The 12,558-nt window shown below is 44.6% G+C and overlaps 1 protein-coding gene across 1 annotated transcript; it reads left to right on the top strand.

The window, feature by feature from the left end:
• Positions 1-1,260: 1,260 nt before the first annotated feature.
• Positions 1,261-7,734, top strand: LOC113882933 (serpin B3-like). The gene is made up of 7 exons (XM_027526150.1): positions 1,261-1,440; positions 2,027-2,083; positions 3,798-3,926; positions 4,237-4,354; positions 5,509-5,651; positions 5,941-6,096; positions 6,867-7,734. Exons 1-7 carry the CDS (start codon positions 1,276-1,278, stop codon positions 7,269-7,271), a joined length of 1,173 nt encoding a protein of 390 aa, XP_027381951.1. The 5' UTR covers positions 1,261-1,275; the 3' UTR covers positions 7,272-7,734.
• The last annotated feature ends 4,824 nt before the right edge of the window (positions 7,735-12,558 follow it).

The following is a 12,558-nucleotide window of genomic DNA, read 5'->3' as shown; positions in this document are numbered from 1 at the left end:
CTATTTAATCATTTTTGTTAGAAGTGGTCTTAAGGGCAATTCAACATGTAAGAGAAGACAGATTTTTATGGCTTGTATCTGTTTGGAAATAATGGATCAGGGCATGTAAGAAGTCGGGGCTTAGCTGTATTGTCGTTGGTTTAGACGCCTACAGGTGGTTGACAGGAGCTAGTGATCACAGTTCTCAGTTTCTTCTGGGATGAGAAAGAAGTACAGGAACTGGACAATCATTTAATCTTCACTCACAAAGACTTTGTGCTTATAAATGTGACAGTACCTGGTAAAGAAATCAAAAGTTGATCTACTTGAAATACCAGCTGCTTTGAGGCACTGGAGGCGGATAGAGAGGGATATATCCAGGGCTGAGCGCTCCCGGCACACAGGCTTGCAGACCGCCTGCCCACCTCCTCCAGGAACACAGGTAAGTGCTTCCAGAAGCTCTGTGTAACTCCATGAATCCTTTCTGACAATAAAAAGGATTATGTTCTTTTTTTATGACTTCCCTGGTGGCTCAGATGGTAAAGCATCAGCCTACAATGGGGGAGACCCAGCTTCAATCCCTGGTAGGGGAGATCTCCGGGAGGAAGAAATGGCAACCCACTCCAGTATTCTTGCCTGGAAAATCCCATGGACTCTGTCCATGGGGTCACAAAGAGTCAGACACAACTGAGAGACTTCACTTTCACTTTCACGGTCTTTTTTTACGCTGCTTCTATTAATATTTCTTTGGTATGGTGGTACTTCACTTATTCTCCCAGAGCAAAAGTAAAACACCTTTTTTTCCTCCTGATTTAGTTCTTAGATTATTTATTTATTTCCCAAAAAACCTTGCTTCTTTGGAAGCACATGTGATCAGGGGTAGGATGTCCAAGACCCACAAATCCTTCAAGTAAGATCCTACTATAGAGGAAGGTGCCTAACAGGAGATGGCTGAATGTTACCACAACAGTCTTTGCCTGGTGTCTGTTATGAATCATTTTTTACCCAGTCTTAATGTAATCACTAAGGAGGAAAAGATAAAGATATTCTATTACTTTTTCACAAATGTTCTTTAAAAACTAATTTCAATAGTCCTCTAATTATGAAATGCATACTGTTCATTTTAAAAGGCTTCAAAAGTAAGAAGAGGAGAAATGTTGATTGCCAGAATCACCCACCCCACATATACAGCATTAAAAAAAATTATTACAGTATTACAGACTACCTTCCTTCCCTAGAGTGATGATAAAATGCGTCTGATGCTCTTCCAGGAATCCCAGACCACATCCAGCCACCATGAGTTCCCTCGGTGAAGCAATCATCCACCTTGGAATTGATCTGTTCCATCAGATCAGACAATCAAAGAAGGAAAATATCTTCTATTCCCCTTTAAGTATCTCGTCAGCCTTAGCCATGACTTACTTAGGGGCCCAAGAAAACACCGCATCACAAATGCAGAAGGTAGGTGGCAGCTGCCTTTCCCGCACAGGTTTGCATGGGTTTTCTGCTGGCTGCTGTGCAGATGACCACAGGTTTGCTGTCCCTGTGTCCCACGGGAAGCTCAAGCAGCCCCACGACTGGGTGGGCACAGAGAGGGGCACGCACTCTCCCGGAGGGCTCTCCACCTGCTTCCTGTGCCTGGACTTCCTCTGGGGGCTGGGATGAAGCCCTCCAGTTGCCCAACAACCAAAGGTGAGGCTTTAATGGAAGACTTCACTGAAAGTGAGGCCCTGACTAAAATCTACGGGAGACCTCTTTACATGTTTCCTCAATGATGAATGAGAAACGAGACACGGTTCTTTAAAGTGGACAGCGCTCAAGCAGCTTTGTGTTTTCCACACACAGACTGTGTTTTTTAAGGATGAAGCTTTCACTCAACATTTCTGTGTGCTTTTTGTTTCCTCTTGAGTTTGTCTCGTGAGGGGCGGTTATTTGGTATATAGTTTTGTTTGTGGGTATTCTTTTGTCCTTCCGTTCTTTCTTTTTTACTTACTCTGATGTGTATAGATCGTTACAGACTCCTTGTCCCACTCCCTGTCTTCTCCAGGTCCTTCACTTCAATGAAATCACAGAGAAGCCAAGAGGAACAGCGACAAGAAATCCCGTGAGTCAGAGAGCATTGGATGTAGAGAGGGTCATATGTCCAAGAGGGTCGTAGCTTAAACTGGGGATTTCAGATAGACTGGGAAAAGTCCATTTTTAGAGGTCATGCTAGGCAAACTGGAGAGAGTGGTTTCTCAGTTCACGTGTGTGCGCGTGGGAAATTATTTCGGCTATGTCCTACTCTTTGTGACCCCATGAACTGTAACCCTCCAGGTTCCTCTGTCCGTGGGGTTCTCCAGGCAAAAATACTGCAGTGGGTTGCCGTACCCACCTCCAGGGGATCTTCCCACCCCAGGGACTGAGCCAGCATCTCTCATGTCTCCTGCATCAGCAGACAGGTTCTTTACCACTGGCACCACCTGGAAAGCCCTCTCATTTCACATTACATGCTTATTTACTTCCCTGGTAGCTCAGACGGCACAGCATCTGCCTGCAATGAGGGAAACCTGGGTTCGATCCCTGGGTCAGGAAGATGCCCTGGAGAAGGAAATGGAAACTCACTCCGGTACTCTTGCCGGGAAAATCCCATGGACGGAGGAGCCTGGTAGGCTACAGTCCGTGGGATCACAAAGAGTCAGACATGACTGAGCAACTTCACTTCCCTTCCCTTCACTTATTTACTTCATATCTTTGTTTTTCTGAAAGGAGAGAAGCATATGCTTAACATCAGGGACTCTGAAACCTGAAGGAGCTTCAAATAGTGATCTGCTGTTCAGGAATGAGGAACATGGCAAAAATACGATGGCTCTCAGCCACAGTGACTCCATCCCAATTAGCCAGGGGCAATAAAAGGGTTGCTGCATCGCACCCAAATACATTCAAATAGGACAGCAGGGCCAGGAAACTCTGGTAAACGCTGGTAAACTCTGGAAACTCTCATAAAGGTTATATATTATTATATAGAATAAATGAGTATATTAATCACAATATGTTCCTATAATTGCATAGACTTAATTAGCTCTTAGATTAAGAGCAATAAGCATACGATCAAGTGTATTATGGAGTATTTTGGAAAATGAATGAGAGCTACGGTTTATCTAAATAGTCTAAAACTCTTAGCCAGAAAGTGAGAGATTCTGAACTGAGACTTTGAAAAAGTTATCTGTATCTCCTTGGAGAAGTTTCTAAGCTCTCTGAGCTCTCCTGTCTTCATGCGAATGGCACTGAAGACTTAGAGATGCTGAGGTACAGCAGTTCCCAGGCTATCTGGCACCCACTGTTCCCGCACTGGGAAGTGTGGCCATCACAGTGAAGAGCCACAGATCACAGTCAACAGGTCTTCGAAGGTAATCCCCCAAAGGATATAACAGGGCATCGAATCACAGCATAGACGACACACAGAGTTCATGTTCTCACACAGCTGGTGACTTAGAAATTCTCTATGGCTCCAGGCCTCCAGGAGCTTATGTTTAGCTGAGACCTTTACCCTAACCGCTGGAGACGACTGAGAGACAGTGCAATAATGGAATGCTGATGCATCTCTAGTTCAACAGAGAAAAGGTTGGAGTGTGTTAGAGCAGGAAGAGAGAGTTACCTGGAAGATTTAATGTAAAGATTAGGAAAGCTAATTCCAGTAACATGCGCCAATTAGGGGAAATAACCACAACCATCATCCCTGGGGATAGCTCCCTCTAGACAGGGATCCAACAGACCCCTGGGGGTGTAGAGTTCACATTGACAGAGATTCCAATGAGCTCACTTTTCGACATTTGAAGGTTGAAAGGCCAGGAAATGTTCATCATCACTTTCAAAAGCTTCTGATGGAATTAAAGAAATCCACTGATGCCTATGATCTGAGTGTCGCCAACAGGCTCTATGGAGAAAAGGAGTTTCGGTTTCTCCAGGTAAGTTTCCTGGTCTGTCACGCCTTTGGTCTGCATCCCGGGTCCTCGGGCCACATCTCCTAATGGGGGCGGGGGGGTGCAGAGGAGCCTGGGGACCCACATGGGGGGATTTCTCCCAGGGGCGCCAGGCTCCCCGACCACAACCGCACCCGCTGGAGTGTCCAGAGGCTGATAGCACACCAGTGAGGGGGGCTAGGGATTGGCTTGTGAACTCTGCTTGATCAGGATTTAACACATTTAATTTGGGAATACCTACATAGTTACTGATAAATTACTTTTCATTCCTGCTTCCTTCCTGCTCGTGTCATAGGAATACATGGATAATGTTCAGAAATTTTACCTAGCCAGTGTGGAATCTGCTGATTTTAAAAATGCTGCAGAGGAAAGTCGAAAGATGATTAATTCCTGGGTGGAGAGCCAAACCAATGGTAGGTTATGAGAGAGTCACTCATTACAAATCCCGGCTGAGTCCCCACTGTGTGTGAACACGGTGCTGGACCCTGACCGGGCTTTAGGAACAGGGGGAGGCCCTGCAGGGGGTGGACGGTCCACGTCATGCGGAGAGAAACGGGTGGGGGTGCTCCCAGGGCCAGCCCCCTGCAGGCACAGCTGGGTCTGGATTACAGTGTCATGTGGATCCCAAGTCTCTGCTCAGACTTCAGGTTGATTCATAAGTTGTTTCTAAATTAAAGGCGTAACTTCCGGGTTATAATCCCTAAGAGAAAATATGAAGAGTCCACTTTTGCTTTCTTAACTGGGAAACAAGCCGCTCTCCGTTACACCATCCTTCTTGCAGAAATGACCACCTGCAGGAGAAGGGTCCTGGCCCACGTCCCCCTCCCACTGGATTGTCACAGTGTCCTCCCACCCAGGGAGGGGCTGGACGTCTCCATCCCATGAACCATATCCTACCTCCCTTCCGAAACATAGGCTTAACCTACAGCAACTCAATGTGCAGAATGAAGAAGACAGGGAATGGAAACAAGAGACAAAGCTATTGAGGGAACAGGAAGGGAGGAAAGGGAAGAAGAAAACTGACCAGTAAAGGTCAGCTGAAATCAGTTCTTCAGAATTGATGACCTGTTCATCAGTTCTGATGAACAAGGTATTGTCAGAATTGATCACCCAGAATTCTTGGGTCAGGAAGAGCCCCTGAAGGAGGGCACGGCATCCCACTCCAGTATTCTTGCCTAGAGAGTCCCATGGACAGAGGAGCCTGGTGGGCTGCAGTCCGTGGGCTCACAGACTGAAGAGGCTTAGCACAGCATGGCATCTTAAGTATCATAGAAATATCATGGCATCTTAAATATCAGAAATCAGTTCATCAGGATTCCTTGTGAAATGACTGATGTCCCCACACACACAGACTGAACACCTTCCCAGTCAGGAGCAGGGGCGTCTGCATGAGGGCGACTCCATCAGGCTCGGGCTGTGAGCAAAGCCTCACCTGGTGAACTGCTGGGCGTGGAGTCCCTCACGGGCTGACGTGTCAATATTTAATCATCACTTGTAACTTCAACGCATCTGACAGATCAACCACTCGTGCCTTTCATGACAGACCTTTGATTTTCTGTCTTTGCAGGAAAAATCAAGGACCTATTTCCCAAAGACTCTCTCGACAGCTCTACTGTTCTGGTTCTGGTGAACGCCGTCTACTTCAAAGGGCAGTGGAACCAGAAATTTAAGGAAGAACATACTGCAGAGGAAAAGTTTTGGCTGAACAAGGTATTGTCTGTAATTTACGTGTATAACCAAGTGTAGCTACATGCACTGTGAAATGTAAACGCATAGTAATTAATATATAACTCGTATAGAAGATAGAATTTGTCAAGGCTTATTTTCTTGTCCTTTTTTTAAACTTTATTTACTGGGGATTCCTGGAAGAAACTCTTATCTCTAAGACACAAATTTCCCAGATCATCTCTTAGGAGGCTGAGTTTGGTGTCTCAATAATACTATCTTTTTTCTGGCCTACTGCTCACCTGGCATTCTTTTGCACATGAATTTACTGCAGGATACAAGCAAACCTGTGCGGATGATGAAACAAACCAATAGTTTCAAGTTCGTGTCACTGGAGGACGTGCAAGCCAAGATCCTGGAAATCCCGTACAAAGGCGAAGAGCTAAGCATGTTGGTGCTGCTGCCCAATGAAGTAGACGGTCTGCAGGAGGTAAAACCTGGTATTCACAGTGCTCCATGCCATTGCTCACATTTCCAGTGATTCAGTGCTTGTGTGGGCTGCTCATAGATTGGTAGTACTGGCTGGCAGCATAGAACAAAAAAAAATAATAACATCTGCTACTGCTACTGCTACTGCTAAGTCACTTCAGTCGTGTCCGACTCTTAGCGACCCCATGGACTGCAGCCCACCAGGCTCCTCCATCCATGGGATTTTCCAGGCAAGAGTACTGGAGTAGGTGCCAGTGGCTCAATGGTAAAGAATCCGCCTACAGTGTGCGAGCCACAGGAGACACGGGTTCAATCCCTGGGTCAGGAAGGTCCCCTCGAGGAAGAAATGACAACCCACTCCAGTATTTCTGCCTGGGAAATCCCATGGACAGAGGAGCCTGGAGGGATACAGACCATGGGGTCACAAAGTGTCAGACATGACCTTCACATGAAACACATGTTGTTTCATTTCTGTGTCATGTCTATATAACACACATCCACACATGTGTATAGACATTTCTGTATACGCGTATATAGTGTACATACATACATAGAAAGAGCAAAGTTATAAATGTATAAAAACATTTATTTGATCATATGATATATATTCAGGACTGTTATTGTTTCCTCCTCAGAGAAAATCTAATAAACTGAATCTCCTGTATTCATGTTTACTGTTAAAATAAAGGTTTCCCAGACATTTCAATCCAAGGTTAGGTGGGCTCCATGACCATGAGAATCCTGACAGTTGTTCCTTTTCCACTGTTACAGCTTGAAGACCAGCTCACTGCTGAGAAGTTAATAGCGTGGACGAGCCCACAGAATATGAGGAAGAGACAAGTGGACTTATACCTGCCTCGGTTTAAAGTGGAAGAGAGCTACGACCTCGTGCCCACACTGCAAGCCCTGGGGATGGTGGACGCCTTCCGTGATGGGGTGGCCGACTTCTCGGGCATGACCAGGGGACGCGATCTGGTGGTGTCAAAGGTCATCCACAAGTCCTTTGTGGAGGTGACCGAGGAGGGCACGGAGGCCGCGGCTGCTACCGGTGTGGGTGTTCGTGTCTTATCAGCACCGTTTCGAGAGAGTTTCCGCTGCGATCACCCTTTCCTGTTCCTCATCAAGCACATCAAGACCAACAGCATCCTCTTCTGTGGCCGAGTCTCTTCCCCTTAGACGTCCTTGGGCAGCGGCCACACTCGGGGACATTCAGAGAGCTGTTTCTGGAGCTTGAATGCTGGTGCAACAGGTTCCCTTGGATGCGTTTTCCTTTCCATCTCACAGTCACCACTGAGCATGTACTGGTGGAATATGAATACGACGTCTGTCTATCGCTGTCCTTCTACAAACATGTAAACGGACTCTAACTCTCCGTGATAACTCCTCTCTGCACAAAATGTTCAATATATTTAAAAGATTAGCTGATTAATGTCAATGTATGGCAAAAACCACCACAATATTGTAAACTAATTAGCCTCCACTTAAAATAAATTAATAAGAAAAGATTATTTCTATACTCTATCTCTACTAAGCTTCAAATATCATAGCTCTTATTTAAAAGTTACATATACTAAAAAATATATACTGTAAATCATATATACTCTTCACCTAGGCACTCACATTTCTTTGAATTTAGGTGGTATGTGGGACACTTACATGTCTAAAGTTTTTGATTTTGTGAAATACATTATCAATAAAACAATGATTTATTCATGTCGTTCATTGCTTTTCCTTTTTTTTCTTATCAACAAAGTCTAAGTGAACCACCACACATAGAAAAGGTAATTTAGAAAGATATGGTCATATATAAAAATTCAAAATAGTAGAGCATGATGAGGTTGAAGAGGTGGACTGTTACCAGAGTGTGAAAGGCTTTATAACCCGTGTTAAGAACTTAAATATAAGAGTCCAGAACTCAGAGATGGAATACGAACTGAATCTCTAATTAGATTAGGAAGACAATACCAGGAATAGACAGATAACAGAGTTACTGAGAGAGCTGTGGTAATCATAGCTGAAGGCAAGAATGGGATCAGACTGGGGGAGTATACAGTGAGAAGAAGGGCAGGCCTGCACGTGACCCTGAAATACACAAATACTTAAATGTCAAGTATTAGCAGTATCTATTTCCTAAAACATAGCTCTCCTTAGGCCAGGAGGAATCTTTTGGAGGTGACAGACATGTTTACTACACAGATTGGGGTGATGGTTTCACAGATGCATTCTCATCTCAAAACTCACAAAGTTGTATACGTTAAACATGTCCAGCACTTTCTACATCAGTCATACATCAATAATGTTATTTTTGAATGGAACATAGTGAAAATATTTATGTGGTTTAAAAATAAAAATACAGATAATAGAAGTTTAATAAAGAATCTCATGTTCATACAAAATACCTCTCCCCAGGATACCACCTGGTCCCCATTGGGTTGGCCAAAGCTAAAAAGGCTGTTCAAACCCCATGTGGAGAGAACGTGGATCAGTCAGAACTCTCCTATACATCTGGTAGAGATACAAAACTGCAACCACTTTGGAAAACAGTCTTATAATTTTAATTTTTCCATCTTTATTAAGATATAATTGACCCGTAACACTGAGCAAGAAGAAGGTGGACAACGTGTGGATCTGACCCACTGATTTTCTGCAAAGTGATCACCATCCCAGCTCACACTGATACCTCTGCCACATCACATCATTACCATTTCTTCTTTGTGAGCTGTTTTTGTTCAAGAAGAGTTGTCTCCTTCTTGATCTCTTTGGGGGACAGGAGGCTACGGTGTCCTAACACTGCTATCTGGGTGATGTTCCTCCAGAAAACTTAAAAATCTCCATGGTTGAGCAATGTCCTTCTAGAGAAAGTCTTTCTCAAGTGTGCAAGATACTCATATTGGTACTTTCTTGTAAAGTCAAATGTATACTGACCAGACAATCTAGTAATTCCATGACTTGATTTTACCCAGGAGATGTGAATACCACCATCACAAAAGGACTAGCATACAAATGTTCATTGAAATTTTATTCATAACGGCTGCTGCTGCTGCTGCTGCTGCTGCTGAGTCTCTTCAGTCGAGTCCGACTCTGTGCGACCCCAGAGACGGCAGCCCACCAGGCTCCCCCGTCCCTGGGATTCTCCAGGCAAGAACACTGGAGTGGGTTGCCACTTCCTTTTCCAATGCATGAAGTGAAAAGTGAAAGTGAAGTCGCTGAGTCGTGTCCGACTCTTAGCGACCCCATGGACTGCAGCCTACCAGGCTCCTCCATCCATGGATTTTCCAGGCAAGAGTACTGGAGTGGGGTGCCATCGCCTTCTCCGTCATAATGGCTGAAAAGCTGGCAAAGCCTCAAACTTTATCGGAGCTTGCTTTTTTTTTTTTTTTTTTTCCCGGAACTTTTATAGAAACAAAAGAACAGAAATCTCTGATTCCTACAGTGACATAGATAAAATTCCTACACACTACACTGTGCAAAAAAGCAGCTGAACAGGAAGAGTGCATGTTATGTCATTTCTCTATGTGACAATCTTTTAAAGAGTAAATTTACTTACATCTCAATACAAAAGAGACCTTTGAAACACTTAGAGCAACATGATCATGGGAAATGAAAACAAAAAACACCAAAAAAAGATAAACGATTACTAAACATGAAAGCATTTTACTCCAATATCATCTGTTAGTGAGATGAATCAGAGCTTAGTTAGGGCTTCCCTGGAGGTCAGACGGTGAAGAATCCGCCCGCAATGCGGGAGCCTCAGGATCGATCCCTGGATGGAGAAGAGCCCCTGGAGAAGGGAATGGTACCCACTCCAGTCTTCCTGCCTGAGAAATGCCATGGACAGAGGAGCCTGGCGGCCTACAGTCCACGGGGTTGCAAGAGTCAGACACGACTGAGCAGCTAACACTTTCAAAGCATAATTTCTCTGTGCTTTTTCATTTAAGATAAAGATGTAGACTCTTAAACACTTACTTGTTCCACATCTAACATAGAATACTGAACTTTGTTAATAGCAGTTTTTAAATTAAAATAACACTTTTTAAAACTTTTTATTTTGTATTGTGGTATAACCAATAAACAACGTTGTGATAGATTCAGGGGAGCAGTGAAGAGACTCAGCCACACACACACACGTTTCCATTCTCCCCCGAGCTCCCCTCCCATCCAGGCTGCAGGTGACAGTGAGCAGAGGTTCTGTGCTCCAAGCACCAGTCAGCTGTTTATCCGTTTTAGATGTGGTAGTGTGCACCTCTCTCCCCAGCGCGCTGACTGTCCCTTCCCACGCCCTCCCGCCTGGGCCCTAAGTTCCTTCTCCAAGTCCCTGAGTCTGTTTCTGTTTTATAACCAAGTTTATTTGTGTTGTCTCTTCTAGGTTCTGCACATGAGGTGTTATACAGTATTTCTCCTCCTTTGTCTGACTTACTTCACCCAGTGCGATCATCTCTAGGTCCATTCATGTTGCTGCTAATGGCATGATTTCATTCTTTTAAGAATCAGAATCCCGGGGATAGAGGAGCCTGGTGGGCTGCCATCTGTGGGGTCGCACGGAGTCGGACACGACTGATGTGGCTAAGCAGCAGCAGCAGCAAACGTTTCTAGAGATAAACTAAATGAAGAGTTGGAGAAGGAAATGGCAGCCCACTCCAGTATTCTTACCTGGAAAATCCCATGGACGGAAGAGCCTGGCAGGCTACAGTCCATGGGGTCACAAGAGTCAGAACTTAGTGACTAAACCACCACCACCACCAAATGAAGAGTCTATCTATCACAGGAAAAAATGTTTTTGACCAGACTGTTAAAAATACATTTATGCATTAATTGAATAATACACACCAAAATTACTTCCATGACTTCTCTCCAAACTCATAAACTTTTTAGTTTGGCTTATAGGATGGCTGATCGTACTGGATTGACGAAAACACCCCCCTTCCACATAAGAAAATTCATGCCTAATCATAGGTTGTGACCTTATTTGGAAGTAAGTCACAGACATAACTACTTAACACAAGATCATACTGACTCAGGGTGGACCCTAACACAATGACTAGGATCCTCAGAAGAAGAGAAGAGACATTCAGAGAAGAGCCACGTAAAGACAGACGCTCAAGCCCAGGAACTCTAGGGACCATCGAGCCTGCAAGAGGCAAAGCTTTCTCCTCTGGAGCCTTCAGAGGAAGTGTGTGCTGAGAACACATTGATTTTAGGCCCCAGGCGTTCAGAAGAGAGGGAGAATGAGTGCCAGTGGTTTTAAGCCTCAGTTTCAGGTATACCACGGCGCACGTCCTAGGAATCCGACATGCTGCTTGAGAGCAGAAAGGAGCCCCTCACACTCCCTGCCTAACTGCTGGATGACCTTAATTAGCTAGTGCAAACTCAAGTATGTCAGCAATTTTAAAAAATATTTCAAACAATCACATACATACAAATGAAAATAATATTACAAATCAAAATTCAAGAAATTCTTTGATTTGAGCAATACATCTTTGACAGGAAGTACAGATAATTCGGATATTCTGCCAAGTGACCGTCACAACACAGGGAGGACATCACTGCAACGAGTTAGAGCCAGGCATTCTCTGTGCAATACTAGATACTTACCGGAGTCTATGGAGTGATGCTATCCTGCTTGGATCACTGAGGAACTGAAGGTGGTGCTGACAGCTGCCCTGGAGGTCCTGGTGAGATATGTGCTAAAGCCAGCATCATTTCTAGGAACACAGAGGGCTGCTTCTGGAAGCCATGAAGAGGGAAATGTACAGTGCTGTCATGTCTTCTGATGGGATGAGATTCAGGAAGTCATTTGTCACCTACTGTAAAGGATCTTGCAAACCTCCCTTGTCGCTTAGTCCCTGCTTCTACCACCGTGGTCCACCACCCTTCACTAAGCCCAGGGCCAAATCCTAGAAAATAGCTGAGAACCCTTTCTCTGAACAATGAATCACTAGGAAGCCATAAAATACGATGATTAAACACATCATGTGACCATCCCTACATTGCAAATGGAATCAAGAGCCTTCATCCAAATCTGAGAGGCCAGCAGTCAGTGGTTCCTAGCTGATGCACAAAGAAAAGGCTCTCTTTCTGTTCCAAAGATACACTCATCCTAGTGAACATTAGCAAAGACCATAAAAGCTGAGGCAGGAGGCAGTGTCATTTTTCTGATAAGGCGAGAAGCTATACAATAAAAATTTAACTAAAAGGGCAACCACTCCAGTACTCTTGCCTGGAAAAATCCCATGGACAGAGGGAGCCTGGTAGGCTACAGTCCATGAGTGGTCCGCAAAGAGTCAGACACGACTGAGCGATTTCACTTTCTTTTCACTTTCAAGGAATTAATCAGTCCTTCATTAAGCTATAATAATCCATATAGAATGCTAAATGTCATCCAAAACTAATGAAAGGAAGGGCTGCAGGAATGGTTCTGGAGATGGGAGCTGTGGAGAGGATGGAGAACGGAGTGGGAGGGAGG

Source organism: Bos indicus x Bos taurus, chromosome 24 (genome assembly GCF_003369695.1).
Source record: "Bos indicus x Bos taurus breed Angus x Brahman F1 hybrid chromosome 24, Bos_hybrid_MaternalHap_v2.0, whole genome shotgun sequence".
In the NCBI taxonomy this organism is placed as follows: domain Eukaryota; kingdom Metazoa; phylum Chordata; class Mammalia; order Artiodactyla; family Bovidae; genus Bos; species Bos indicus x Bos taurus.
The sequence above is the reverse complement of the archived record's forward strand: the minus strand, read 5'-3'. Positions and strand labels throughout refer to the sequence as shown.